The following is a 27,191-nucleotide window of genomic DNA, read 5'->3' as shown; positions in this document are numbered from 1 at the left end:
GAAAATAAACTGTAAAGATTATTTATGGATAGTCCCTGACCCTTCCCCATGAGTTCTGATACACAAACACATTATTGAAGCCTTAAGTGGATTAATATTTTCTTTTTAATCTTCTTTAACAAGATTAATCTGTTTGGTTTTCCTTTTATTTCTTTCATGTGTCTTCATGTTGCATGTTTTTTGGGAAAAAAAAGGGTTATTGTACCAATGAATACATCATATTAATTTAACAGTTCTGGTTATTAAATGCTCTACACCAGGAGTGTCAAACATAAGACTCGGGGGCCAATCCGGCCAAAGCACCAGCGCTTGAGCAGCCTCTGGAAAAGGTTGAGTCTTTAAAATAAATTGAACATATTCTAAAAACATTTTGTACTGGCCGGGAATGGAATCCTAGTCTCTCAAGTATATAATGGACAATAAAAAAAACTGAGAAACAATTAGTAAAATCACATGTTCAGAAGCGTTGAGCAACCCTATATAGTCAGACATATGTGGTTTTTGTATGAAGGCGGGGAATTCACATCATCTGGGCAAAAATAAAAAAATCACCATCTATGCCAGAAGGTTAAATGAAAATTGTGATCTTAGTAATTATCAGTAATAATTGTTTAGTCTTGGAAAAATATAGCCATTTTCATGACATATACTCTGCGCAACAACAAAGAAAACATTTAAAGTATATATTAAAAGGTTATTATGGCACTATTTTACCTGTCCGGCCGATTCAAGATGAAAATAGGTTGTACGTTAGACCCTGAAATAAAATGTGTTCGACACCTCTAATCCAGCTTTGTCTTTTTGATTTTAAAATCAGAAGACCAGTTTAATCTGCTTCTGTAATAATATAGTAGTTATAGACATCCTTCATACTGTACATCCTCACAGATACACGTCACACACAAGTACAAGCTATTTTTTGCACATCCACCCCAAGTCCACCTGCACAAAAAACATGTGTGATCTTACACATGCACACACACGACTTCCTGTCTGTTCATTATGAGCAGATATGCCGTCTCTGACTCAGGAAGGACACGCTGAGCAGGTTAACGTCCCACCAGAGAGTCGCTGCAGTGCCTACCCTGTCCCGCTGCCATGAGAAATACCGCCGCTCCACTCCCACGCACGCAGACGCAGCCAAACAAAACACATGTGAACGAGCAGATGCGGCGGCGGTGAAAGTGCGGCGAAACACAAGGCGGTCCGATGATGCGCCAATCAGGAATGATAAGAGTTGTCCAGACAGGCGTCCCATCCTACATCTGGTATTAGCCGTCCTCTACCGGGTCACATGTGAGACGACACATCCAGACGTCCACGCCTCATTGAGAACATGCGATAAAACCCGGGGGACATCCGTTTTCATCTTTTCAATTCACTTCAGACCCCAGCAGTTTGGCGCCACGTCAGCCTCAATAAGAGGAGTCGTCACCTCATCACTAACCGCAGGTCCCTGGGTGGCCGTATTCACAGACTCGTTAGAGGAGAGCAAGTCTTCAGCCAAAGCACGAGAAAAAAAAGAGATGAAAAGAAAAGTGTGTGGAGAGGACAAGAGGTTATATACTATATGTGCAGACCACTTATACAAAATGTATAAGATATCATGTTAAATGGCCTTTATGTCTTGTTTGTAGACTTCCATTATCCAGTGGTCTCTCTTACAGAAAGGCTGCAGACTTCCTGTCTGATATTCTACTCTGTTTTCTGGATAAGAAGTTGTATCTGTCAAAAATGTAACGCATACGTATGTCACACTTATTTTCCCATGTCCAAGCGTGACTGCACTATCGATAACCGTCATCCAGCAGCTGCTGTTCCAGAACTTTCTGTGAGTCATCGTGGAGTTTTTTCATTGACAATGTAGCAACTTTCTCTTGTCATACAGTGACACCTAGTGGTCCCACAAGGGATAAACTAGTATATTTTGAAACGCAAGTCGCTTTCTGAGGACCACGTTTACACAACACTTTCAAGTGAAGACCGAAAACGTTGTATTTCCTGTACCTGTCACTGAAAACGCCACGTTTTGAAAAACAGCTCCCAAGGTGGAACTTTTGAAGTCGCTCCAACTCCAAACCCATGGAGTCGGAGGAGAACAACTTTTCTGAAATCCTGCTCCGTGCATGAGCCCCATGGCTGTAGTATATAGTTCTTCTGCACATACACGCTCAGTAGATGGACAATAAGAACAATGTTTCATCCAGAGTGTCATGACTCCCAACCCATATTCTCCTGGGACTCGGTAGTTTTAAAGTTGTCGTGTTCGTGATTTCATTACAAAAACAACCAACAGTGCCAACTCATGGCTTGGCATGCAAACTACACCATTTTCAGCGTGTGAACAGACATTTCAAATCGCTACTGTTGAAATGCCAAACTTTTTTTTAAATGAAAACGCAAAATCAGGTAAACCGGGACTTCTTTACAAAATGACTAGAAGGTATCATGTGTGCAGATAATCCCTCGACTGGAGAAATTCACAACCTCATTAAATTCAACAATTGGAATTTACTAGCAGTACTAATAACACTTGGGCCAATTTGATATCATTTACCCAGAGACGCTGTGATCCAGTCTGAGAAGATAACCCTGTGACAAAGACCTTCAGAAATATGCTTCAACTTCATTTTGAGGAAGGAAAAATTGAGGCTATTTTTTTTTTGGCAGCTCTCTATTGAAATTTTTAAATAGTTGACAGAGAAATTAGTTGCGAGAAACATCTCGAGCTGCCTGTGCACATAAATTCAAAGGCTGAACAGATCAACATGTTCCTTGTGCCTCGCCATCTGTTATCTCCGCATCTGCTATTTTCAACATGCAATTATCAACTACAGGCTATTTTTCTACGATGCGACTCGGGCTTGCACGTCCAGAAATGCCTATTTAATAACCCTGCTATTATACAGATGAACATTTTATGAAGAGCTTTAGGTGTCAACTTAATGCAGCATATCTAATACTGTCTGCTCACTACTTCCTGCAACACACTGAAAGGCAGAGAAGTGTTTGATTGATGCTACGAGCAGGAGCAGTTGGTAAGAAAGCTGTGTTCACGTGTGTTTGAAGTCTCAAGACTGAGCTGAAACCATTGTTGCTGCAGGTGCATGAATGAATGTCCAAATACCAAGCATGGAAACCGTGGCGTGGACATTGACACATGTTTTGAGGATCTGGGTTAAATAACCGAAGGGTGCAGAAGAGCGTTCCAAAAAAGTGTCAAGACATTTTAAATTCTCAGAGGCCATCAACCATTTCAACACATAAAAATATTTAAGAATTGAGTCAAATTCAATGCAGCACAGACAAACTACTAACTTTGCAAAGTACGTGTACGTAGCATACCATCTGCTTACATATGTTAGTCTGGTGCTGGAAAACAAAAAACAAACAAAAAAAACCCAATTACAAACAAAAATGACTACAATCTCAACATAAAGACAATTTTAATGACACCTTCTGGTGCTAAATAGAGTGAAATGTTTTTACAACCTCCCCCTGACAGCAGGTTTTAGCTTTCAATGGCAGCATCACTGATACCTCAGCTCAGGTCTCAGTGTCGCATTATGTGCTCCTCCTAAGAAATTCAGTGTTTTCTTTGAAATTTTTACAATTCACTTGTTGGTTTGGCCGGATCAGAGCCTCCTCCGGGGCGGTTTTAGCCCACGCGCCTCATGTTTGGCACCCTTGACCTACACTAGTGGTCATAATGTTATGGCTGACATCTGTCACTGGGCCATCAATAAAACAAAACAAAAAAAGGACATTTTAACGTAAGTCCACTACAAGAAGGATGTGACGTTTAACTTTAACAATACTGTGCAGCCTTACATCCGATATGATTGATCTTGGATTTTCTCATTAAAGCTCGTCTCCAGATTTCTTCAATAAGCGGCGACGGTATTGATCGGTGCTTCTCCGAATCATTTCTTTGAGATGATACAACCGGGTGTGTGTGCTCATTGTGGTTCCGTCTTGGTGTGGCGGTGGCCACTAGAGAGTTTGACAACCTTTGATATAAAGCCTTTCCAAACTCGAACCCTCCCCCCCACCCCCACCCCGCTCACAAATCCTGGCAGTCGGAGACATTTTCCAGCTCACTTCAGGCGAGATACTGTAGCTCCAGCCATTGTGAAAAAAATTAAATAAAAATCCCCACGAAGAATTTCATTTTACTAGAATATCAGATGTGTGATTGTTCGCCAGTAAGCCAATGAGAAAGACGCATTAATAAACTGCGTGGGGAGTGATGAAAGCTTGCGCTGCAATAAAGATAGATAAATTAATATGCTAAAGCTTCATTCAGCACAGATTAAAAAAAACAAAAAACAACTTTGACTTATTTAGATTTTGTCTTTATAAGTTTTATCAGTGTTTTGAATTTGCGAGCAGACGTCGTTGGAAACGTCTGTGAAATCAGCTCCATGTGCGTAAAAAAAAAAAAAAAAAAAGAAAAACCCAAAAAGGTTCAATCAGGTTCACATGCTGGACGACTGATGTGTTTCGCCCGTGAATTAAAAGCACAAATAGGAAGACGAGTTTGATAGAAAAGTCGGTGCTGGCTAAAGAATCTAAAGTCCACAAAGGCCAAACTAAATAGTGCGAGAACCCTCCCCGGGGGACCGGTTGCCGTTGGATTTCCATCGCTTTACCTGGCAAGTGGTTTGACAACATAAACCAAGCGGTTGCTCTTTGACGGGCACGATCCCCTGCACATTGAGTGATAATATTTCACACTGGTGTGTGTGTGTGTGTGTGTGTGTGCGCGACCACCCCGCTTGTTTACTCCAACGGAACAGTCCTACCCAGCGTTTCTCTGTCAAATCCCTGCACTTTCTCGCTGGGAGGAGATTTCCTTTCCTTTTCCATTCCTGCGAGCGCTCGCATGATGTCATGCTCACCGAGTTTCCACCGCTCCGAACAGGCCCGTTAACCTCAGCGCTGCCTTTTGCTACCACACATTCCTGGATCTCAGCAAAAAAATAAAAAATAAAAAAAGGAGAGAGAGAGAGAGAGAGGCCGTTAACCTCCTTTGCACCTGAGCTTTGGTGGGTGGAAACGTCGGAGTGAGATAACGGCGACCTCTCGCCGCCCGCCGGGAGGGGAGGGGACCAGATCAGACACATCAGGTGATGTGTGGGAAGATAAAGCCACAGAGTGCAGCGGTCCGGCCTTTGTGTTCGACGTGAACTTCATAATATTGTTCTGACCCCCTCCGTCTGGCCGTCAGGCATTTATCTTTTCCTCACAAGTGGGACGGTGAGATTGGAAAACAGTATCGGCGCAGAGATGAATAGATGGAAAAACCGAATGGGGTTTGAAAACAATTTCAATGTTTTTCTACATTTTGGAATCAGGAGGATTACAAAGATTTAGATTTGGTTCTCAAGTGTCAAAATTGCATGAGCTAATAGACCATTTATTCAACTGTATTATTACAAGGGAAGATTTGTTATGTTGTATAAGCAAAGCAGGCGACGATGAAAAACCCTCCGTCTCTTTATTATTTGGGTTGCGTTCTTTTGACACCAAATTGATCTTAATGTGAGATGACCCCGATTGCCAAATGACCTTTGACAAGGTTCATATTTCTCAAGATCCTGTTTTTCATTGGAAACTTGAAGTGTATTTTCTGGGATAAAGGTACTGAAAACACAGAATTGAACAGAGCAGCTTTTGAAGTCGTTTATCAAATGATATTTGAATTTTTTGGTGGTTTATACCGAACTGAAGTTTATTCATCCAGAACATTAAAAACAACATGAACTGAGCTCAATCAAACATACAGAAAACAATCACACCTTCAAATGATAGCAGTATCGAATATATATGGTTTAGCGTGTGGAAAAATAAGGAGAAAGCGTGATAAGTAATGGTATCAACGTAGATTAGTCTGGGAATGCGAGATAGAATCCAGCACAATTATCTTTTTTGAAAAAGACATGAATTTGATTTTAGATATAGGAATAATAAAAACTGTTTTTGGTGACTTTTTAAATAATGGGACATGGGTTGTGTGATAGTGCGGACACATGTTGCACCTTTAACTTTACAGTTTCACATAAAGCCTCCAGTGTCCTCAGATCACCAGCATGGCTGCTTTTACTTCAGCTATTGTCGCTCTCCGCTCTTCCAATATCACGTCATCCTTTAAGTGTTTTTTTTTTTTTTAACAACATCCAACAGCTGGAGCTTTTTTTTTTTTCATCCCCCTGGTATCACCACCAAGTCAGTTCAGGTTACATGAAGAACATATTCGCCCCTTCAGCGTAACACCGGCAGCTGAATGTTAAGAGCCCGAATATAAAAAGACATTTTTAACCCTGAAAGTTCAACTCTGAATCGATTTCACAGTAATAAACACAAATTTGTGAGACACACTGCAGCTGAATCAAACAGGTGTATTTTTTACTTTTTTTTTTTATGAGCTCCCCTCTTAAATTACTTCACAAGCAGTTTGTGGGCAAACGAGAGAATAGCTGCATAATTACTCCAGGATATACAGTGTCTGCGTTCGGCTCTGCACCTTGTTTCCAATGCACCTCCGGGCAAAAACAGGGGGCCCCACACAGTGAGCAGGCACGTGTTACATCACTGTACCTCCACCAGCGCCCCTCTGACAGTCACACACACACACAGAAAATTATCTGAGGCGTGCAAGTTAAAGAAATAGAAAAGTTCATAAAAATCTTGCCCACACGAGGTGGCTGGAATACACTTTTAAAGAGCATTAAAAGTGAAACTATTGTGAAAAGTCAAGCCCCACATTCTACTTAACGCTGCTCACGTTTAACCATGTCTATTAGGGAAGTTAATGCGTTACTAGTTAAGATAAACGGAAGTTGCTGCTTTGCACGAGTTCCTCCAGTCCTCTGCACAAACATACACTGGAAAAATAAAGGGCCGGCGTATAACGTTTTAGTTAATAAGGTTTTCTTAAGTTTTGTGAATTCGCATGAATCCCTCGCACTCCAGTCAGTGTGGCAAGTTAAAAAGTTCAAATCTGGTTAAGGGCGCCACGCTTCTATTAAGAACCGAAATGATTCTCAAATACTAGAATAGGATCATTTTTAATGTGGTTGATTATTCTCCGATTGTAGTTTCTCATAATCAGCTGTTTCATTGAGACAGTTGAGACTTCAATGCTTAGATAATACTAACTTAGAATCTACAGTTTTTTTGTGACGATGATGATCCGTAGCCTTCGGTTGCTCTACCACCCACCTCTGGAAACCCCCTCCCATCTAACATTTTCAGATTGGACCGCACTGCCATTTAAAAAAAAAAAAAAAAAACATTTAAAGAAATTTGCACTATTTTGGACTGTGTGCTCATGCACACTTTCAAGTATTTATATTTCATAATGTTTTTACACGGTCCTGAAAAGCACCAACAAATAAAATGGGGCAGTTGGTAGAGCGGTCATCTCTCCGTGGGAAGGTTGCAGGTGCGGTTCTCCATCCTTCCACATGTCAAAGTGTCCTTGAGCAAGACACTGAACCCTGAACTGTTCCTAATTGATGGACTGAGCACGTTGCGTGGCAGCTGCCTATATAGGGGATATGGTGCTTTTTTGAGTGAACATGTTAAAGATTACACCAAATCACTTGATATGCACATGCAGCATAGTGGCAGAGCTGTCCCAACGAGTCAATAAATAGTCGAAGAACTTCTATGTGCTGTTAGAAAAGAGTTTTTAAGCCAACATGTAACTGCATGGAGCCCTCGGAGCCTCAAAGCTGCCTCGCCTGCCTGACTGACTGACCTCAAGGGGAAACGGCGCAAACCGGCCGGATTCCCAAACGCATGAATGAATATTTGTGAATGTTTGGCAACAGAAGCATCACTTCAATCACGGAAATGCAGACGCCCTTAGAAGTCCGAGCCGTCGTTGCAGAACAGCGAAGTGCCGTCCGACCAACAGGTTCATTACCTAAAAACATCTGGTTGACGTTTGGTCGAGGGGCCATATTAACACAGTCAGCAGGCCAGAGGGCTGAGGATAAAATGCAAACCTCACTTCAGGCTCTTGTTAAAGGAGCTGACACGTCTCTATACAAACGACGGCTATTGTGGAGTTGGTTTTACATGAAATGTCTTTCCATTAGCAGAGGATTTTACGCAGGCCTGGTTTTCAGTGGACGTAAACAGCTGCCGAGTGTTGGTACATTTGCGTGTTGACTTTATGTGTTTAATTGGGCCGCACGTCTGGGACTTTGTATAATGTGTTCACGAAGTCTGCCAAGTTGGCAGCTGAGCATGAAGCAAAGTATCGGGTCTATCTTTGGAAGCTCCTCAGTGCATCGTCGAGCTGATGCCAGTCAGCCGGGCTGCCGACAGCAGAGCAGCAAATGTAGAATGTAAAATAAAAAGCATTGGGCGATCGCAGTCGGATTCTCAACTGGTGGGTCGCAACACAAGAAAAACTGCTCCACCTCCAGAAGAAAAGAAAGAATAACCTCCAATGTCACATCGTCTGGTTGCACTTCTAAACAGAAAGTGGCAACTCTGCCTTGAACTTGAGTTTAAAAGAGCCATTTCACATTGCAAAAGACCCACAAAGTTTGTTTACATTCTCTCCCTGAGGTTAAAGAGTAATAAAGGGTGAAGCCGTTAAAACCAAAGTGGCTTTTGATTGAACATTTTGAAACTACAGCACAGTAAAGCACAATTATATCGAATCATTGTGAATGAAAAGGTTGAAGTTACTGATGTGAAAAGTTTTTCAATTCGAATGAACATAAAAGTTAATATTTTTATCACATTTCCTTAATATAATATATATTTTCATGATATAACCCGAACTTCACCTTTGCTAATAAAGTTTTCTCATCACTTTGGGTGAATCCCTATTTTGATGTTTAGCACAGTTAACATCATTTAATCAAAAATCTGAAAGATGGATGATAAAAAGCAAAATTCCCCGACTCACATAATTCCAGTGAGAAACGTTGCACATGTGTCACGATCATGATCAAAGCCTGAAACACTCTTCTAACGTTGAGGAACATGTCTGCTGCCCCGAACACACGAGTTGGACTTTAACTTAGCTCTCTCAATAAAAAATTATATAATCTACATTTTTAATAGTTGTTAGGAGCTACAGCTTGCAGAAGCAGTCACAGTACAAAAAGAAAAGGGATGATTTGAGGCCGTACGGAGTCACATGACCATTAACAGCAAATCATTGTACATTAAAAGAGGATTTAAAACGATCACAAACATTACAACAGTTACCCATCTTTAGTTTATTTCTACATGCTGCCTGTGACCATAAATCCTAAACAAGCTTAACTAAGACATCACACAGCCGCAGAAATACACTCAAACATTAATAACCTCACACACACACACACACTCTCCCGTTCATTCACACACACACGCTCAGCCGCCCGGTTGTCGTCGGTGCGGGTGGGGGTGAGGGTGGGGTGTTTGACGTGAGCGGCGCAGACGCGGGTTTTTGGGGCCGGCGAGTGGGCGGCTGGGAGGTTTACAGGTCAAGCCTGCAGCTTTACAAGGGAAATCTCCAGAGCCACTATAAATACCACTGTGAGCTTTAAGGGTGCAGTATATCACACCACTGGTTTTCAAGGACCACAAACCGACCTAGTTTTTGTACTTTTTTTTTTTTCGTTGCTCTATTCCTGCACGTACAGTGAGTCTGAATACAATTAAATGTGAATTTCCCCCACTCTCCATTTCGAGTGCCTGTTAATTGATTGGCCCAACTTCAAACCCCCCCCACTGCAACAAAGAGCTGGCCGCCCCCCCTCACGCGTCAGATCCATACATCATTAAAGTACCTTTAAGCTTTGGGGTGGTTTCTTTTTTTCCCCTGTAGTTCTGAACAAAGGGCACAAATATGTCAGGAACCATTCCAAATAAACCGTGAGGATTTTTTTTATTTTTTTCCCCCTCAATGAGCCCCACCTGCGAGCGAGACATTTATTCAGGTCAACCTGATCTACTGCGACTTGAAATGAGGCCTAATGATTGGCTCCAGGAAAACGGCTGCATAAAACTTCCAGCGCCGTCAAAGTGACACAGCCGTGCAGCACGTGCGGCATAAATCAGCCTCGTTCTTTCTTTTTCTTTCTCCAGAAATTACAATTCATTCACTTTTATTCGGTTTTACGGTGAGAAAGGTGAGAAAGCTGTCATTTCGAACACCTGAGCCGCGCAGATGTGGAGTCAGAGGACATAAAAGCGGCGATTGCAAATCTCATCAGCCGGCGCTAGTTAGCGGCAGACGACGCTAATTGGTTCCAGAAGTGTTGCTCTCGTTCACACGGAGACGACGCAGGCAGAGAAAGACAGGGAGAGAAAGTGTGTGTGTAGGGGGGGGGGGGTAAAAAATAAAAGAGGCTGTTGGAAACAGGCATTGCGAGTAATGAGAGGTCAGCCGCCATACAGTTGGGCTCGCTAGAGCCAGAAAGGCACGCCAATTTTATGGTCAATTGGGCGACACATCTGGACTCGTAGATCACAGGGCTGCGGGCCTGGACTTAGCACCCAGCTCTCACACACACACACACACACACACACACACACACACACACACACACACACACACACACACACACACACACACACACACACACACACACACACACACACACACACACACACACACACACACACACACACACACACACACACACACACACACACACACACACACACACACACACACACACACACACACACACACACACACACACACACACACACACACACACACACACACACACACACACACACACACACAGCAGACCACACAACACACAGTCACACACACGCTGTCAGAGCGAAGGCTGTCGCAGATTTGATGTTTTTATTTCCCCCACCGTGACTTCATGATCTGAGGATTCCTGTAGGCTACACTGGTATCATTCAGTCACTCTATTAACAATGATTCTTCATCGTTTTCTTCTGCTTCCAGCATTTTGCACAGTTTGTAAGATCTGGAATTAGGTTGTTTTTTTGTTGTTTTTTTAAGGGGATTGCAATATCCAGTAGATCAAATATCATATAAAACCTAATATTCAATAAGGCTGTGGCTATAAAACAGAGCATGTTATGACAATAGAAAAGGCAATTAGCAATAAAGTGCCGACAGGAGGACGTGTCAGCATGAATCCAACACGTTATATTTCTCTCTTTCCTATATATACTGTATATGTGTGTGTGTGTGTGTGTGTGTGTGTGTGTGTGTGTGTGTGTGTGTGTGTGTGTGTGTGTGTGTGAGTTCTGCTGAATTTACATGGTCACTTTTTTATCCAATTTAATTATTTCTTATTGAGAAATCAGGATGTCCCATTTCCAACGATGAATAAACGGATCACATTGATGCACGTTTCATCGTATTCGGTCAGTATGGAAATGGGTTCGTGTGGTCCACACTCTGTCAGCCGATGTCCGTTTACACAGAAAACGATGCAGTTTTCCAGTTAGGCCACAAGTAGGTGCTGTTGGTTCTTCTTGTAACGAAACCAGAGACACTGTGCAGATAACAACAAACACTAGCAGTGGCAGGTGCACAGACAGTATGGACAGACGAAGGAGTTGGATTGCTATTACCGGGTGACAGTCAACTATAAAACTGCCGAGTCGCAGGAGAATGAGGAGTCACGACACTCTGGAGGCAAACGTTGTTAGTGTCCATCTACTCGCACATGTGCAGAAAAGCTATTTATCATGACGGTGGTGAGCACACGCAGCGCTTCAAAAAGTTGCATTTTCCCGTCATTTCCACAGAGTTTTTTCCAAAAATTGTGTTTTCCGTGGCCCGAGCACTGTTGTCGTGTAAACCGACACCCAAAACACAACAATAGTTGTGTATTTTCACTTGAAAAAAGGCTGCTGGACTTTGTTAAACTCTTTTGGTGTGTTTAAGAGCAGCCTTTACTCCTTTATCGTGCAGTCAAGGTTACGTAATGAGCACAAAGCTATTAAGGAATCCTGTGGTTTAGTTGGTCGATCGAGTCGTCTCTTCATTAGAAGGTTGCAGGTTCGATACCCCATACCACCGGTATTCAATATAAAGACTCCTAGCAAAGGTACAAACCATCAGATCATTAAAAATTTAATTAAAACAAAAATTGACCCAAAATGTGCGTTAAGTTGGTCAGTGGTACAACTGCTGGTCTCTAATCCTCGTGGCTCGTGCCGGACTACACTTACAAGCATAACTGATATTTAAGTCGCCTGGCATTGAAATTACTGTTTTCCCAGGCAAGAACTAAAGATGGTTTGACCACATGTAATTTTCATCCACACTTAAAATAAACTTCATCATACTTTTATTATGTTCTTAAATTGTATTCTATGAAACGGCTCAAATAAGTGAGAATTATATCCACTAATTTAGAAATTAACCAATTATATTATTCATCATAACATATATTTAGTAATACAGCAACGACAGAGTATTTTTCTATTGGTAAAAGGTTGAAATATGGTTTGATTTTGGGAGATTGACATGCACTATTTCCCTGTTAATTCCCCAGCTGCAGGCCAATAGGGTGGTGTTTTGCTTTGGACTCTGTCTTTTAACACGTTCATTAATATTGTTAGTTTAATGTGTACAAAGGACGCCACACTGTGGATTAAACCAAATGACTCAATAGTTTCCATCAGCTGACGTGTAATTACATGGTAATGAAATATGATGTTTAATAGTTTGGGAAACTTTTATGTCTGGGACATTCAGGAGTCACTTTATTTTTCAAATTCATGAAACTGATATTTCATGAATATAAAAGAGGTTGTGGGCAGGTGTTGGTCTCAGGAGGTCTGAGGGTATTTAACAGTCTGATATGACTAATGTGTTTAAATACCCCAGTCCGAAAGGTGGGCAATTAATTTTCCCACATGAAAACGTAGGACGACTGTGGAGGGTGGAGCTTTAAGTTAATTTTACTCCCCATGAATACGTCTTAAAAATAAAAAGCTGTATGTTTCATGGTTTTGTCGCCTGTTTAGATCAGGGGTGTCAAATGTAAGGCTTGAGTCTCAGCCTGCAAGAGACTCTAATCCGGCCAAACCACCTCGCAAATAGCCACAATTTAAAAAAAAAAAAACACAGATTTTTTTAACACTGAGACCCCAGCTGAGGAATCGGTGTTGCTGCCATGAAACCGAGCTGCTATCAAACGAGCCTCAAAGCCATGCTGTCGGGGTGAATTTGTAAAAACATGCAGAGTACAACAGTTTTTTTGTACGTTTCACCGGAAAGTATCATTAAAATTGGCTTTATGTGGAGATTGTAGTCATTTTCAGTAGCAATTATTTGGTTTTATGAAAATATTGAAATTTTCATCATGAATAATCTGCACCCCAACAAATTAACACTTTAAGAGTTTAAAATTTAAAGGTGAATTATTTTTCTGGTCCGGGCCATCCAAGATGAAATTAGGCTGCATGTGGCCCCGGGTCTCGAACTTGTATTTCATTATGTGTTTTGTCACACAGTTTTGATTCAAAGTGGATTCTGGAAAAAATAAAGCATCCACCTTGCAAATAAAATCACAAGACTCTGTTCGTCTGATTTATCAACTGCACTTTCCATGAGCTCTAAACCTCAACTCTTCAGAGAGCAGAAAGCAAAAAACAACAAAAAAAAAAACAGAACATCTACAGTTTCATGACTTTGGAGCACACTCTGTTTCTCCATTAAGATTATTTTGTACGAGTAAAATCAACATAAACATGAAACTGAAGTTAACTTCTGGATATTTCTGGTCGATCTTAAATCCACCCAGTGACCATTACGGCTCCGACCGCAACGTGTCGTGTCCATTTTTATGATTGCGTTGCTGCAGCGCCACTCGTAGGGAAAAAAGGTCCATGTCGTTTCGCTCATGTGTTCAGTCCATTCATCCATCAGAAACCCGGCCTTTTTGTTTTAACTGGCCACTGCTCGTATCTGCAGCTGAACAAACAACCCGGCTCCAGCTACTTGGCCAAACTACAGAATTAATTAAACTCCTGGCTGTTGTCTGGTGAGCGCGGTCTCGCCGGGCCTGCGTCTGTGGAATTTATGCTCGGTCAAAGTCCGAGAACGAAGCAAAAACATTTCTAAAAAAATAAATAAATCTAAATAACATCACATTATTTTAAGAGGGCGGCGTTTGGCGGATAGTTAGTGAGCTGATAAAGGTTACTGACGGGACGGCGACGTTAAAAAAATAAAAACAGAAGTGAAGGACTTCTAACCTGAAAGATTGGCTTGCTTTCCGACTACGTGTGATACACACTTGTCAGCCATAACAATAAGACCACCTACCTTCTCATAATGTGTACAGCCGCATTTGCTCCTTGCCTCAATAGTAGAGTCAATATAAAGCCTTTGTTTTCTGTGATAGCCGACCATGTTTATTTAGTCAGTCACGGATAATCATATTGTTCCCATTTTTAAATCCATTTAAAAAATACTTACACATTGGGCCCAAATGTCAAAGGTAATTTGAAAATACTGGTTATTATTTTTTGGGTTAAATTGTATCTAGAATGTTCGCTGCTCGTTTCTCCCACATAGAAAAGAGGCTCTCAATCATTTTACAGCAAACTAAGTAGAAAATACCCAGTGTGGCAGAAATGAAGGATTTGTTTGTCTGCCCATCAACGGCATTACGAGGTGACACTTTGCCATTACAGCTGCCTCATCATTTAAAACCTTCTGTAGCACTAAAACTGACCATTGCCAGAAAGATGAGGTTGTTAAATTGGAAATACAACGGCAAGATATCCACAACTCAAAGGGTAAATCTACTTTCCGATCATTTCAAAAACTGACAGCATCCAAAACCCTGCACATCATTTATACAATACCGAGAACGCTGAACCCTCTTTACATCCACAGAACTCTTGCAAGCCACCAAACTAGACTGTTTACATCAGGCTGTTGTCGTCGCTATTATAGATCGCCTTGATTTTGTTCATTTGTCTGTATTTATCATCACTGTTGAAAGTCACACATGACGATCACTGATTCTCTGAGATCTTGAGGTGGAAATGTGAAACTGAGGCGTCAAGAAAAAAAACAGACCAACATAAAAATAGAAGTAGAATTTAGAATATGGGTCCTGTCATCCCAATGAGAGCTGTTAAAGGTAAAGTAGAGCTTCGGGCATGGCCTTTTGGGTTCCCTTATGTTCTTATGAGTAGTTTCCATCACATATTTTCTTCATTATTGTCTGTGTTTTAATTATCATGCAAAACTGCCCAAACTTTTTCTGTTTTGTGAATAAACCGCATATTCTGAAACTTTTCTATCAAAACCAGCCACTCGTCCACTTCTTGCAGCACTTAGCGCTCCAGTAGAACGTCAGTTGGTTCGGACCACATGGGCCAGACTTCATTCCTCTGGTGTCAGGAATGACGTCTGAGCAGGAGGAACAGTCAACGATCTGCCACGAGTTAGTCAAACTTACTCAAATCTCAAAGTTTAAATTTGCTCCAACTGCTAAACAACACATCCATCAACACCAAGAGGAGAACTCCATCATTTCTATTTATCAGGAGTTCTGTTACAAATGGGGGAATAAAAAAAAAAAAAAAAAAAAAAAACTTTCATGTCATTCTTCCTCATCACTTGATGGCAGATTTACCGTGACAACTCAGATTCTTATGCCAGTTTTAAAGATAAAGGCCACATTCATCTACTTTGAACACAACATAAAAAACCTTCACCAGAACTATCAGAAGATCAGTTGCATTGGCGGCGATGCAGTAGCGCCGCGTGATATATGGCCAGCTTATCGTCATATTCAAAGTACAAATGCTGAACTGAAACAATCTGTTGCAGGGAGCATTCACGCATTGCAATCAGTTGGAGAGCTGCTGCACTCAATTGCATTAACAATGGATTGCACATTATCTCATTATTTCAACCTTACAGAATACCAGGGGTCCAAAGGCCAGAAGTCAGATGCTCAAAAGCTTCTAAATCAACTTAAAATTAAAAAGAAATGCAGTGTATTTAGGTCTTTTTTAAAAAACAGGCCCGAGAAGAGAAGAAATATTTATCAGAAGTCACATCACAATACTCAACATTATTACAACTCGAATGTTTAACTAGTATTGCACAAGCCAGCTATATAAACATCTTTTAAGGAGTAAAACATGTCCGTAAAGTACTGATTTTACTTCAAGAGGTTTGTAATAATACGTTTCTTGACGTTCCTGTAGATTCAATCTGGCATAAGGCAGCACTGATAAACATACATTTAAAAGGTCAGAGCGTTTATTTTCCAATCAGAAATCTTAACTCACAATCAAGCAAGTACATAAAAACCAACACATTTGTCCCTTAAAGTAATCCTACACTTTTTTTTACAGTGAATATTCCCAGTGCCAAGGGGAAAAGAGTACAAAAGAGTTGATCTTACCTCAGTGGGCACGGCGAGCGAAGGCAGGAAGGGCGTGATGTAGCCGTACCTCTGCACCGTCATCATGACCACACAGCGGAGCATCTCTAGGACGGCGGCCGTCGGTCTGCACATGGAAACGAAGACAAACGAAACGCCACCGAGGAGAAATCATCCTTTCAGTTTGAGAGAAATTAAACATGTACAAACAACTCTGTAGATTTGAGATCCGTGATAACGTCATTACTTGGGGTATTTAACTGAGAATAAGCAAGATAATTAAAGTTTAGGACTCAGAGGATGATCGACTTAAGAATATATAAAAAAAAAACAATGTTGCCCCTCAATAAAAAACCTCAATTCCAAATTTTTTTTAATTTGTTTTTTACTGTGGCTACTTTAAGCATCAACCTTGTGACAAACTGCAGAGAATTCGCAAAGAACTTTCACCGCCGACCTCGTATAAGTTGCTGAACTTTGCCAACATGTGACTAGATTTTTTGAACGTTCAACAAATTCACAAACCAATCAGATATGGAAATGTTATAACCCAGACGGGAGAGTGCGTGCCTGCCATACCTCTGGTCGATGAGATAGCCCAGAGAGGTGAGGGTGAGCAGGATGTAGCCAGACATACCCAGAAGGGTGAGCTGGGACAGCATCTAGGAAGGAGATGCCGTGAGAAACGTGGTCAGGAAAAAATACATTACAGTTGAAACCTCAAGTCAGTATCGTGGCTGGTCAAGTTACAATCACGGGAGACCTTACAGGGAAAGCGGTCATAAACCGCAGTGCTGCTCCACTGTTTACTTGCCGATGCCAACCAAAACACGCCTGACCTTCGGAGTAAGAGCGTTGGCATGGACGAACGCACTCCGCCTCTTACTTTACGTCGACATGCTTAGTTTACGCCGACGCTCTAATCATCCCAGATGGGTCTTGACGGGGGACCCCGACCACAGCGGCGGGGGGGGGGGGGGGGGGGGGGGGGGGACTGGATGCTTGGATCCCCCGAAGGAAGCCAAACCCAACCAACAGAAAATCCCCGTGCAGATTCTCACTGACCTTTATTGAGCTATTTGGGACGTGCACACAAACGCAGAAACACACTTAAGTACAGAGCGTGATGTACGGTCTCGTTCCTGTTCTCCAACCTGCGGCCTTGGCTGAGGGCAGCAGCTGGAAACCCGGTGTCTCCTGAGGATGCTGCGGGCTGTCAGCTTAGGTTTATATTTCTCCGACACTCAATACAGAGCCTGACAGCCAAATCATACCGACTGCTCCCATACTGTACATACCCAGAAGGCCATATATAGTCAACATAAAATCAACCCATCAACAGGATGCAATGAAACAGTATTTCTCCATGTTTATCCAGGCATAAGCCCCCCCGAAGAACGGTATTATCCGAGCCCTCTTATGGGAACACAGAGGGATGATACAATTATGTTTTCCATGAATCAAATGAGGAGAAATTTTGGTCTTGATCCATCTGTCAGGCTGAAGAAGGGAAGGGGAAAAAAAAAAAAAAAAAAAAAAAAAAGCCACCGAGAACTGTCACAGTTTATGTCGGGAGCAGAGTACTCACTGGGTTCAGAGGCTAGACACAGTTATTTCTGGTAAAGAGGTGTAATAAGCAGGGAATTTATTTTGGTATCGGAGGTTATGTGAACTTATCTGCATTTAATGAGCCGAGAGGCTCAGCAGACCGGCTCGTTGTTGTTGGTGGAGTATCTGTCACTCTGGAGGCACGCGGGCGAGAGAGAGAGAGCGAGAGAGAGAGATTGAATCCTCCACAGATCCCCTCGGTGTGTCTTCACATGGGAGTCATGTTTCATTTCCAGAGGGGGGAAATGTGTTGCGGCTCCTTCGCCGTGCTAATTTTTTAATGAGATCAGGTGTCACACTGCGGCAATAACAGCCGGGGACACGAGAGAAATTTCACATCTGGTGGCAGCGAGCAGATTAACTCATTACACCGACTATTATAGCAACCGTTCCTATGAAAAGCCGGCGGGACAGTAAAAAAACTTCAGTTGTTATTTGAAGTGATTAAAAATAGAAAGTCGCCAGTTAATCACGTAAACGCAACTAAAAGTCAACTTGATGTTTTCATACATCATTTCTCTATAATTAATCCCAGTCGTTTTGGTGCAAACAGTGAACAAACCCATTTGTTAAACACTATTTAATTAATAGAAAAAGGAAAATGTGATAAAAGTGAATATATAAATAATACTTATACTATTGACAACAAGGATTTGAGCCAAAATGAGGTTGAATCCAACCTGCAGATTTAAAAACGGGAAGAAGACATTCTGCAGTATTTATTTAAATCAACCATCCAGCACAACTCATCTCTCCAAAGACAGAATTCACAGGGAACAGAAATGTGTGCAACCCCCTTCAAAAATGTAACTATGGATGCTTCAACTAATCTCTTCTGGGATCGTTTTTCAGTTTATTGTATCCCCAGAAACTGACATGGATTTGTCCAGAAGTAAACATGTGCAGGCGGTGTGACGCTCCGGTGAAGATAACGAGTCATTTCTATTGTGTTTCATTGTGTCAAAAATGGTTTCAGATGTCACGTTCTTTTTTTAAATCAAAGAAATATCAAGTTTTGTTTAACATAGTAAAAGAATAGTTGAATAAAAACAACTAAAATTGTTATTCAACAATGTATATGCTATTACATAAATAATCTGGACCAACTTTGATAAAAGTGGGTTTCAAGCGGCCACTGAAGTAAATTAAGTTTTGACAAACTTTTATGTAATATTAACTGTTAAGTTCTAAGTAACAAATACCATAAATATAAATCACAGAAAAAAAAAATTGGTTATGCGTAAAACTACTCAAATTCTGTGTGGAGTTTGCATGTTCTACCAGTGTTTTCTTGTTAACTTAAACCACTAAAATGCTGCATGAGCCAGATTAATATTTGACTGAGCATTTTCTGTGGGCGGCGGTAAATGTGTTCGCAACGTGGATCATAGTGAGAGAGAGAGACAGACAAATCTCTACACGGAAGTGATTACAATGGAATAATATCTCCAATCTTAGTTCACACGTTCACACGTTTCAGGTTTTTTGCGTTCACACGGCATCGTTTTGAAAACAATGCCCGTTCACGAGGAAATTGCAGAAACGATGTAGTTAACATGTTGGGACATTAGTGGGCGCTGTTGATTGTTTTTGTAATAAAACCAAACACACATGCACACAGAGAACAATATGCTATAAACATGAACAATGACATTCGTATGGACAGACGATAAAGACGGATTGTTATTGTCCATCTACGCACGCATGGTGAGTTTTCAAAAAAAGTTCCACCTTGGGAGCCATTTTCAATAACTATGAGCAACGTTGCCATGTAAACGGACACAAAAAACGGAACACAACTTTTCCGCTTTCACTTGAAAACGTGGTAAAGTTCGACTTCCATCCCAGAAGCTACTGATGTTCAAACTCTAATGGCGGTTTGCTGCGAGATAAAAAGCCTTGTCACACTAAATTTCCCTTGCTGCCCCTAATGACTGTTTAGCAAACCTAGAATAAAACATACGTTGGCCTGACGATGATGCAATCGGAGAGTGAAACGCCACTGGTTTGAAATAGCCACGTTTGCACGACTTCGAATTAACGCTGAGCCCATAAATTGTCCGGCAGTGTATCATCAAGTGTCAAGCGAAATAAGCAGCTAGTGAACATTTGGGTATAAATACATAACAGTGACATGATTTATCGTCGAGGGTGTGGGGGGGTTTGGGGTGGGGGGGGGAAGCGCACTTTGTTATTTTCCCTCCAAGTCCTGATTGCTGCATCCTGAAGGCTATTTGGGTTGGGAAATGGTTGACTCGACAATTAAGGCGTTTGTGTTCATTGCAGGACCACCAGCTGGTGTTTCATTCTCCGAGAGGGAGGGGGGGGGGGGGAACAAACCGGTGAGTGTGTGTGTGTGTGTGTGTGTGTGTGTGTGTGTGTGTGTGTGTGTGTGTGTGTGTGTGTGTGTGTGTGTGTGTGTGTGTGTGTGTGTGAGCGGGGGACCACAACTGAACGAGCCCCATGGAGGTAGTGATCAGAGAGAGGGAGGAGAGGAGAATTTTAAAAAAAAAAAAAAAAAAAAAACTGAGACAGGCAATTTTATTTAGCAGTTTGAAGAAGCTGGGCGTGACAACACTTTCTGGCTAACCAAAAGTATGGCTGGGGGAAAAGGGCCGTCCAAAGATAACTGCTGAGGAGACCGGCTTCTTCTTTTTTTTTCCCCCCCGAAGAAAGAGCAAGGGGGTCTTTTGGCTTGTCGAGTGGAAAATAATAGACAGAGGTTGTACTCCAGGGGAACGTCCATCCGTCATTCTGTCATGATGTTAGGCCGGCCCGCGCTTTTCCTGCTGGCTAAGTAGAGGACGCTGATCCGCCGTGACCAGCCGCAACAAACTGCATAATTGGGTAAAATAATGTTGGCGCAGAAAAAACAAAACAAAAAAAAAAAACAAGTCTCTGGCGGTCTTAAATTAAGAGCTCTGAACCACAGTGTCATGCTTCGTATGAGGAATTACAGACGACTAAACATATCGATGGTCAGACGGAGTCAAAGGTCAAAGGTTCGAGTCCTCAAAACACACTTGGCTTCGCTTCTTCAGCGAAAGCGTGTTAATCACGACAGACACGTACCGGTTTGTTGTCAAACACCTCGTGGTAAGTCTTCAGCACCAGCAGGAAATGTATGACCACATAAACTTGTAGAGGCAGTGTCCAACTGGGATCATGAGGAACTTCCTTTCCGGTAACCTGCGCATGGAAAACAAACATGTTCAACTCCCCAGACCCTTGTTTTTTGTTTTTTTTCCACCTTTTTGTGGAGGTGCTATAATATTCTGGAACAATTCTCAGTGAACAGGACCTGTACATGTACAACAAGCAATTATTTCAAGATTACTGCCAAGTTAAGAAATCTGTAGAAGATTGGTTTAAGTGAACATAAAATTTTTTCCTGCCACTTCATGTCATGTGTCCCGAGGGTTTTATTCTCTCTCCATACAACTGTTTAAATTAAATTAAATCCATCACATTATGTTCAACGCATTGTGATGTGTGTATCTGGTTTTAATTCTATTGTATTGCTCAAGTTATTTAGCTCGGGAAACTTATTTTCCTTGTTGAATTTTAATGTCGTGCATCTAATGCTGCAGTATAACATAAGTTCTGACAAACATTGAACATTGAAAACACTGAATTCTTGTTGGGTTATTTGCCAAAAATTGGGTTTGGCTCTTAGTTATTCATAGTTGTGCTGCATCTATAAATCTTTTTGACCGCAGTCACATTTATACCATATCTGTTTGTCAAATGGTTAAACAAATAACACATTTTCTTTAGTGTTTTACAAGCGAATCAACAGTTTACACAATTAATTCATCTTTAATAGCATCAAAAAATTGCTTGCAGTGTCGTTAAAAATCACAGCAGATATTACACAGCAATATATGCATTTTGTATTAATGTGTTCCGTGTATATCTTCTGCCTTTTAAAGACTTTTACAGTCATAAACTAAAAATAGAATGAAGAGTTAAAAGTATAATGTATAAATGTGTTGAAAACTGATGTCACACTGAAGCCTATTTACATTTTAGCGTTACAAAACATTTGGGCTGGTGTGAAGTCATTCGGAGTCTTTTATCAATACACACTATTTATGTGACATTTTAAAATTCCTCCACCAACAAGTTCAACTTCCCCTCTTTGAATATATAGTCATAGTTTTCAAATAGTAGCATTTCCCTGATGGAGAAGGAGCGTTTTTTTTTGTTTGTTTTTTTAATTTAAAATCCACCTTGGAAGCCATTTTTAGAAACTTTCGCCCCGTCAGCGGGGCCTTATACTACTTTATACTACTGTGTGAAACACACTCGACCCTTTTCCCCTCCTTCACTTCGCTCTCTTTCCTTTCCGTCTCCTCGCAGACAGATATCAACAAGCAGCCGTCATCGTAAAGCCTTTTCAAGATATTCCTGTGAAGTTCCAGCTCTGTCCGTGTCTAGAATCGCCCCGCTGCATTTTACAAGGGATAATTCAACCGTAAAGGCAAAAGAGGGTTTCTCTCTTGTTCTTTTTTGTTTTATTTTCAAGTGTGAAGCATGAAGGGAACTAAATATGTGACACCAACAGCGTTATTTCAAAGCTCACCACCGGGGGGCGGACACGCAAACGCGCACACCACTGAGTGCGGTTTCATTCTTGCAGAATGTTTAAAGACAGTGAAACTGAACTTATTGTGTTGCCTCTACAAAGGCTCTGCAGTTTTTTATTTGATGTGGCAGTTCCTCGTAAAACTTGAGGAATATATGAATCCAACGAGGAATGCTCTGACTCATTTAGGCCTGTTTTGTGTGTGTGTGTGTGTGTGTGTGTGTGTGTGTGTGTGTGTGTGTGTGTGTGTGTGTGTGTGTGTGTGTGTGTGTGTGTGTGTGTGTGTGTGTGTGTGTGTGTGTGTGTGTGTGTGTGTGTGTGTGTGTGTGTGTGTCTGTATCCAAACGATGGGTTATGAAGCCTGAGGGCAGTTTTCTCTTCAGGAATGATGCAAACCTTGGGGTTGTCGTCGTGGTCGCCCAGCCGAGGTTTGCCCGGTCTCCAACTCGGACCATTCAAGAAAGTCAACAACTTGTTGCTGACTTTCTTGTACCGCCAGGACCTTCTGCACAAATGGTAATAATAGTGTAGCTAAAACAGAAAGAGGGGGGAAAAAACAAGTCAGACGTCATATGTGGCACCAAAAATTGTATTTGACTTCGAAATGCTAAGAAAGCAATGGGTGTGACAATTACCCCTGAGTGCTCGTGCGCGGCTCTGCCAATGGTGAGGGCAGCAGAAATAATCAAAACATCCAGAACATTTTGTTCGACTGGCCTCCCCCCCCCCCCCAGCTGGGCAGTTTGTTTGGAGTAGGCTAATAATGTTATGGTTACAAAATGGCCACTCAGCAAGTGAGGGAAACGCGAGCTCACACCTCTTCTGCTGAAAGTGTTTACACTCAGATGGAGGCGAGCGGCTGGACCATCAATGGCACCAGATGAGACCAACCTGGACGGAGAGGTTCTCGAATGTGTTGATGGGAAACACCAGGCCGTAGATCACTTTATCCGATTCCGGAGCAAACGTACCTGAGGAGGAGATGGACAGTCACCAGCAGAGCAAAAGACTAACTTCTTCTGAGGCTGCTTTAATGCCTGTTGGTGCAAAAACCAGGGTGCTCGTTCGGTGCGGACCCAAAGAAATATACATTTTGTACACTGCAGCTTGTTAACGTTGTGGCGAGAGCATCTCGCAGTGTCATTTGTTCATTTTACTGAACATAATGATGTGAGAAGCTTCATATTTCCATGGCGACTCAGCACGATGAGTTAATAAGTGTCATGTTTCCATGGCGACCGAGCTTGACAACATGGTTACAGCCAAGTTTCCCGTAACGACTGAGCATGACTACACGGTGAACAGTCTGGTTTCCATGGCTACCTGGAGTAGAAGTTTGAAAAAAACTGAAACACAAGATTAATACCAAGAATCAGGGTCACCACCACGACAAGTTTTTAAATATCCGCTCTGTACTTTGTGTTTTGCTCAATGCAAGAGGCGTTTTTTTGTTCCTCCCTCCTCCCCCACACAACTAAGAACGGCTGCAGCTTCAGAAAAATATGTTGTCATAAATCTTCATCATATGGCGATACCCGCAAATGACTAGGTATTGTACGCTTGTGGCTCATGTGCCGTAATTCATCGGCCTACAGGAGTCTCAAACCCGTTTAGTACAAGGTTAAGTCGGTGTGCACTTTGGTGCAGTTTCACATATTTGTCATGTTATTCTAAATTCTTGATACATTGGCAAAGAAAATAAAAAATAAATAAATACGACCACCATCAAACTTATTTCTTACCAAACAATCGGTCCCAAATGATCAAAATCCCACCGTAGTTCTTATCGAGGCAGTACTCGTTTCTTCCTGTTGGGGTTAATTCGCAAGTTAACCGCACAGTTTATCTTATCAATGAAAAATGATGAATGAAAACTGAGTGCAGACATTCATCATCAGGGATTCAATCTTTAATGAGTGTTTGACTTCGCTCACCGTGATGAACTCTGTGATGTTTCGGAGTGTTGAAGACCCACTCCAGAGGTCCCAGGTCTGTGACCATCTGAGGAAAGTTTGTAGGGAATCTTTTGTCAATAATCATAATCAGTAAATATTAGTTATGTATTTTGTAGTGGCATGTCAGTGGAAGCTAGTGAACTAGCATTAGCATTAAGTAATACACAAGAGTGAGTTTGTGAAAACTTGCACGCACAAAGCAGAAGAGATTCTTCTGCTGACATGAGTGAAGAGAAACACCGAGAGGATTTCACATCTTACAGCTAAAAGTCAAACTCAAAAGTTCATTCTTGCATATTTTGATGCAAATAAATTAAAATGGAATATATGGGACTTTTCACTTTGGTTAGTTAAATTGGCATATCGTTTAATTATGGATTGTTAAGGTTTTATTTTGCTGGTCTGGTCAACTCAGGGCTATGTGGCCTGTGAACAAGAATGAGTGTCACACCCCTGTACTGGAGTAAACAAGTTAACCAGCAGGTGATCAGGTCAGTTAGTCTTGTAATACCACATAGTGCCACAAGATGGCTCAGTGAGTCAAAAACACTCCTTCTGTCTTTAGTAGAGAATAATAAACTGGAGCTGCAGCAGATACGGACACGCACAAAAAGTGATACGAGCACTGAAACATTTGCAAATAACCAACATGAGACTGCTAAAATTCAAAGAAAATGTTACTTGCAGCTTCCAACCGGAGCACAATTATTATTCAACTCTTCTCTATGTCCTCGCTCACGATTGAGATTTACTAAAGTACTACATATTTATTCTCCAGTCTCTTAATTTTTGTGCATTGTGTTCTCTTAATTTTTCTTTAGTTGTAAAGTTTTTAACATGTTTTTGAAAGAAAAAATACTGTACAGTATTTATTTTATCGTCTGCTCTCGTTTAAAATCAAATTGACTTGCTTTAATTTGCCTCAATGCCTCATGTTGGCTTACCGAGCAAGAAAATCAATAATAATTAAAAAAAAAAAAATCTCTAAGTCCAAATGCGAAGTGGAAACAAGCAAGGTTTAAAACTGCAGAATTGAAAATGAGAGAAGGTGCCAGAAGCATTATTGTTGATGATGGCTACAACTAATATCACACACACACATCAAACCAGTTTTGCACAGAGTCTGGTAGTAACAGCAACAGAGCCGAGTGCTTTTTGGACATAAAACAATCTTTTCTTTTGTTTGAAGATATGAAACAGATGCATTATTGGGCTGTGATAGATTACAGGAGTCACACTGGGCATATTTCACAGGATTTTCTTTTTGCTCGCAGCTCAGATATTTTGATGGTTCACATTAATAAGACAAACCTCTCAATATGGAGGAAAGTGAAAAAAAGTAAAAAAAAAAAAAAAAGAAAAACCTCTCAGTGATTCATTATTTCCATGTAATGGCTGCGTCTGGCAGCCGAGCGTGAGAGTTTCTATCTTGAATGAAAGGGGTCTCCACCACTTCACTCCACCTCTGAAGCTGCAGCGAAGGGCGAGCCAGTAAATTACATGACATCAAAAAAAGAAGAAAAAAAAAAAAAGAGCAGCCTATAAAGGAGGCATAAATTACATCCCCTCAGAAAGTTTTGTGACTATTACGACTGTTTTCGCTAATAGTGCACTAAAAAAAAAAAAAGGAAGGCGTTCCAAATCCATTCATTCCCTCTAACGATCGGCAGGATTGTAAAAGTGATACCAACAGTCACTTTAAAAGGCAGACGCAATGGTCCTGCTTCTGTTTGGAATATTTCATAAAATCTCATTATTTTTTATTGAACGCAGGTTCTGCTGCAGTACAGACTTAACAGAGGGATTAGTATTGGCACTGGGAGACAGAGAACTTCACAGGGCTTTTTTCATTTTACCACTAAGAGCCACACCGAGGAAAACATGGATACCGAGCTCAAACCACACGAGAGCTGGTTGTATTGAGAAGAAATAATCATGCAACTTATATATGTACATATAAATAAATCCAATGGTAATCCAAACATGCTCGGTGGTAATATTTGTCTAATGAAACTACGCGACTGACTCATGAATATCAAGCCTTTCTCCTCATCTAGTCGTTGAAGAATCTTTTTGTTTCCATATGAGCTGTGGTGTTGTGGTTACAGCTCTTGTAATCTGACTATTACTTGGTTTATGTCTACCTTGTCACGTCAGTCATATTTTATCCTCGTGGTTCCTAGAATGGGGGTCCCGCCCTGTAGGAGGGGCTCGCAAACATTGCAGGGCGACCAACATGGTCTCTCCAGTAAACCCGGCCTGTTAAAGCGCACACTTTTATTTTAGATGTGCGAGGAAAGGGGCTCTGGCGGCACGGCACACAATAGTTCCACAATGAGTTCTGTTTCATTTTTGCAAGACTACTCGTTTTAAAAGCTTTGTTTTCAATTTAGGACAAATGTTGGGAAAAAAACTGAAATTTACTGTGCAGAAGAAGCATTTAGTACAGCTGGAGATGGAGTCGGAGAGTTTCAAAAAGTTCCACCTTGAGAGTCGTTTGCACCATTGTCGTGTAAACACACTCCCAAAACAGGGTGGATACTCTTCCTCGGCCTGGAGAGGGTGTGCCATCTTTTTTCCATGACATTCATTTGTATTCCAATGCCCCACAATGACTTTTAGTTTGAGTCCGGCTCAGCATGAAACTCAGTTCAGGTGCGTGTTTGTGGT

General features: G+C 41.4%; 1 protein-coding gene across 2 annotated transcripts in view; it reads right to left on the bottom strand.

Annotated features, from left to right (window-relative positions):
• agmo (alkylglycerol monooxygenase) overlaps positions 1-27,191 on the bottom strand; it is a 61,649-nt gene that overhangs the window by 7,117 nt on the left and 27,341 nt on the right. For both annotated transcript variants that reach the window (XM_080471578.1, XM_080471577.1), the window contains exons 6-12: positions 24,501-24,567; positions 24,309-24,374; positions 23,458-23,537; positions 22,963-23,097; positions 21,051-21,167; positions 16,950-17,032; positions 16,392-16,497 (exon numbers count right to left, since the gene is read on the bottom strand). In XM_080471578.1, the coding sequence (XP_080327704.1) occupies positions 16,392-16,497; positions 16,950-17,032; positions 21,051-21,167; positions 22,963-23,097; positions 23,458-23,537; positions 24,309-24,374; positions 24,501-24,567 (654 nt within the window). The remainder of the gene's footprint in view (positions 1-16,391; positions 16,498-16,949; positions 17,033-21,050; positions 21,168-22,962; positions 23,098-23,457; positions 23,538-24,308; positions 24,375-24,500; positions 24,568-27,191) is intronic.

Source organism: Lipophrys pholis, assembly GCF_963383615.2.
Source record: "Lipophrys pholis genome assembly, chromosome: 9".
NCBI lineage: Eukaryota > Metazoa > Chordata > Actinopteri > Blenniiformes > Blenniidae > Lipophrys > Lipophrys pholis.
The sequence above is the reverse complement of the archived record's forward strand: the minus strand, read 5'-3'. Positions and strand labels throughout refer to the sequence as shown.